The sequence below is a fragment of the Kryptolebias marmoratus genome, linkage group LG2 (genome assembly GCF_001649575.2).
Source record: "Kryptolebias marmoratus isolate JLee-2015 linkage group LG2, ASM164957v2, whole genome shotgun sequence".
NCBI lineage: Eukaryota > Metazoa > Chordata > Actinopteri > Cyprinodontiformes > Rivulidae > Kryptolebias > Kryptolebias marmoratus.
This window is the reverse complement of record NC_051431.1, coordinates 260,945-264,686: the sequence shown is the minus strand read 5'-3', so window position 1 is coordinate 264,686 and position 3,742 is coordinate 260,945. Positions and strand designations below refer to the sequence as shown.

The 3,742-nt window shown below is 44.6% G+C and overlaps 1 protein-coding gene across 1 annotated transcript in view; it reads left to right on the top strand.

Annotated features, from left to right (window-relative positions):
- The first annotated feature begins 2,857 nt into the window (after positions 1 to 2,857).
- nyap2a (neuronal tyrosine-phosphorylated phosphoinositide-3-kinase adaptor 2a) overlaps positions 2,858 to 3,742 on the top strand; it is a 17,325-nt gene continuing 16,440 nt past the window's right edge. Inside the window, exon 1 of the mRNA XM_037979281.1 lies at positions 2,858 to 3,293. Within this exon, the coding sequence (XP_037835209.1) occupies positions 3,143 to 3,293 (151 nt within the window). The 5' untranslated portion in view covers positions 2,858 to 3,142. The remainder of the gene's footprint in view (positions 3,294 to 3,742) is intronic.

Below are 3,742 nucleotides of genomic sequence, written 5' to 3'. Positions count from 1 at the left end.
ATCCATCCATCATCCATCCATCATCCATCCATCATCCATCCATCATCCATCCATCCATCCATCATCCATCCATCATCCATCCATCCATCCATCCATCCATCCATCCATCTATCCATCATCCATCCATCCTCCATCCATCCTCTCCTGTTTATCTATCTATATGTTGACGGACCAACAGATTAGGCAGTAGTCTCTCCAGATTCCAGGTTCTCCTCCTGGTGGGACATGTCTGAAGCATCTCCCTTTGAAAGCGTCCAGATAAGGTCCATACTAGATGTCTAAGACCACCTGAGGAGGAGGAGGACTGACACTGAGCTCATCACTCTGTCCCTAAAGGTGAGTCCAGCCAGTGAAGGTCATTTTATTCACTTGTGACCAAACTCGTCCTTTCTTTCATTACTCGCAGCCCATGACCCGTAGGTGAGGACTGGAACATAGATCCTTTAGTAAACTGACAGCATTGTCTTTCAGCTCGGTTCTCTCTTCACAAAATCCAGTTTATTTATGGAATTTAGCAGCATGACTGAAAACTGGTGTTTATCTGCGGAGCAAAGACCTGAGGAAGGAACTATATTGAGTATTAGTTTCACTATCTGTTTCTGTATGAAGAGTCTTATGACAATCATTCTTATGTCAGAAATAATAAAACTACTAATTACTGATCGTTTGACAGTCTGAAGCCTGCAGATGCTGATTCAGACTGGAGCATTGGATGGATCCACTGCTGAAAACCAGCTGGGTGTCAGACCAACTGGTCTAACTGGTTACTGGTTTGTTTGTGAAGAAGCAAATCCTCAAACTGGACCTACATGTGGATCAGTGTTTGTTTGTTTTTTGTGGCCAGAAGAAGTCCAGATCAGGACTTCTAATTTGTCATTTCAAGACATTTCCATACTGATAAATCTATGACATCACATGATGATGATGATGATGATGATGATGATGAAGCCTCACGTGACATCAAACAGGAGCACACACAGGAAAAGAACATGCTGCTCTGTGTCTCACACACACACACACACACACACCACACACCGCATCAGCAGCAGGGGGCGGAGTCAGCAGGCTGAAGATGCTGTCAGGTTGCCGTGGTTTCAGCCTCCTGCTTCTTGTGGCAACCGTGGTGTGAGAATGAAGGGTGTGTGAGTGTGAGGCTGTGTGTGTATGAGTGTGTGTGAGCTGTGATTATTCCAGCCGCGAGGATAGATGACAGAACGTCGGAGGGAAGAAAGGAAGCAAGGAAGGAAGGCAGGAAGGAAGGAAGGAAGAAAGGAAGGAAGGAAGGAGGTGTTGAAGGAGGGAAGTGGATTAACGCTGCTGCAGAAAAAAATTAGAGTCATTGTTTCCTTCGCAGCAATCTGAGGGACGACAGGAAGCTTCGTCCCTCCATCTGAGACGAGGACAGGAAGCTTCGTCCCTCCATCTGAGGGACGACAGGAAGCTTTGTCCCTCCATCTGAGACGAGGACAGGAAGCTTCATCCCTCCGTCTGAGACGAGGACAGGAAACCTCGTCCCTCCATCTGAGAGACGTCAGGAAGCTTCATCCCTCCATCTGAGGGACGACAGGAAGCTTTGTCCCTCCATCTGAGACGAGGACAGGAAGCTTCATCCTTCCGTCTGAGACAAGGACAGGAAGCTTTGTCCCTCCATCTGAGGGACGACAGGAAGCTTCATCCCTCCATCTGAGAGACATCAGTAAGCTTCGTCCCTCCATCTGAGAGACGTCAGGAAGCTTCGTCCCTCCATCTGAGGGACGACAGGAAGCTTCGTCCCTCCATCTGAGAGACGTCAGTAAGCTTCATCCTTCCGTCTGAGACGAGGACAGGAAGCCTCGTCCCTCTATCTGAGAGGACGACAGGAAGCCTCGTCCCTCTATCTGAGAGGACGACAGGAAGCCTCGTCCCTCCATCTCTGAACACGGAGGACTGAAGGAAGGTGAGAAGGGGACACTGAAGGAAACAGTGAAGGAAGGATGGACAGAGTTTGAGTCCTGGCTCATCCTCAGGTAAACCTTTGTCTCATGTGTCTCACATCTCTCAACTCAGTGTGTCTCATGTCTCTTAATGTTTCTCATCCCTAATGTGTCTCTGTGTGTCTCATGTCTCTTAATTTTCTCTTTTATCCTATGTGTCAGTGTGTCTCTTGTTTCTTTTAATCTGTCTCAGTGTGTTTGGTGTGTCTCACTTTCTCATATGTGTCTCATGTCTCTCATCTGTCTCACATCTGTGTGTCTCAGTGTGACTTATTGTCTCTCATATATCTCCTGTCTCTTCTGTGTCTCATGTCTTCGTGTGCCTCACATCTCTCATGTCTCTCATGTGTCCATGTCTTATTTGTCTCATGTGTTTTATGACTCATGCCTCATGTCTCTCATGTGTTTTAATGTGTCTCACTGTCTCTCATGTCTCACGTTTTGTTTCTCCTTTTTTTGATAAAAAAATCGGATCTGTTTCTTGCCGAGCCATCGTTGTGCCATCGGATCAAAACACACCCGGCTCCTTCCCATCCTATTTGTTTTAAACCTTAAAATGAGAAACAGTTCTCTCCGGCCTGGCCTCCATCTTTCTTCAAACTTCAGAACAGAACCAGACTCTTATTTTGAAAGGAAAGTCTGATTAACCAATAATGAGGCCAGTTTGTGGTTTTTGTATCTGCAGGAAGTTACAGAGAGATTTCTTTCTGCAAGTCTCAAAATGTTTTCAGATCTGCAGACAGAAAAAAAAAAAAAAATCTAATTTTTTGTCACAAACAGAAATCATTATGAAAAACCTTAAGTGGGAGTTGGACGTGTGTTTCCTCGGTTCCTGACCTTCAGCTTGGTAAGCTTCATGTTAACCAACAGAACCAAACCAGGTGGAGTCAGAACGGACGTGGGATCAGACCTTTGAGGGGTAGGAGAGGCGTTACAGCGAGGTTAGTTGGCTCTGAATAGGATTGAATCAGCAGCAAGCTGTGGACTGTGTGGTGTGAGAGCTGATCGTATTCTACATGTTTACAGTTGGGTTTGGGTCAATCAGAACTGCAGACGCCCTCAAGTCTTATTTAGAGGAACTTCTGTTCCTCCCTTCAGTCCTCTTCCTCTCACTATGTCTCCTTCATCGTCCATGAAAAGGGAAGCATTACATCATGCTCCTCTGAGAGATGCTGCTGTTGCTAGGTTACCGCTGGCTGACTCCCACTTCCATTTTTAGAAGGATGCTGAGAGACAGAGAGGTGGGGGAGGGGATTGAGACAGAAAGAGAGATCAGAAAGAGCAAAGAAGTGAAAAAAACTTTTTTTTTTCATTTATTTTGTCATTTTTCAAACAAAATATCATAAACTGTGTCAAACTGCTCCCAGCACCTTCAACACTTGCTCAGATTTCAGAACAGCTGTGGATTTTACCGTCTGCATCAGTGGAAAAAACAATTTATTTTTGTTACATTTTTAATATAAATATTCATTGCATTACAAAATATTAGAAAAACACTCCCAGGTGTTCAAATTTCAAAAGACTGAAGCTGAAACCACTTCAGTTTGAGAAATACATGCTAGTATGTTTGTGTCTTCATAGGAAAAAAACAAAGGAGAAAATCTTTCACTGAGTCTCAGACCACAACAAACAGGAAGTGGTCTGAGGTCTGGAACAAACAGGAAGTGGCATGAAGTCTGGAACAAACAGGAAGTAGTCTGAGGTCTGGAACAAACAGGAAGTGGTCGGAGGTTTTTTTTTTGTTTTGTTTGTTTGTTTTTTTTTTTTTT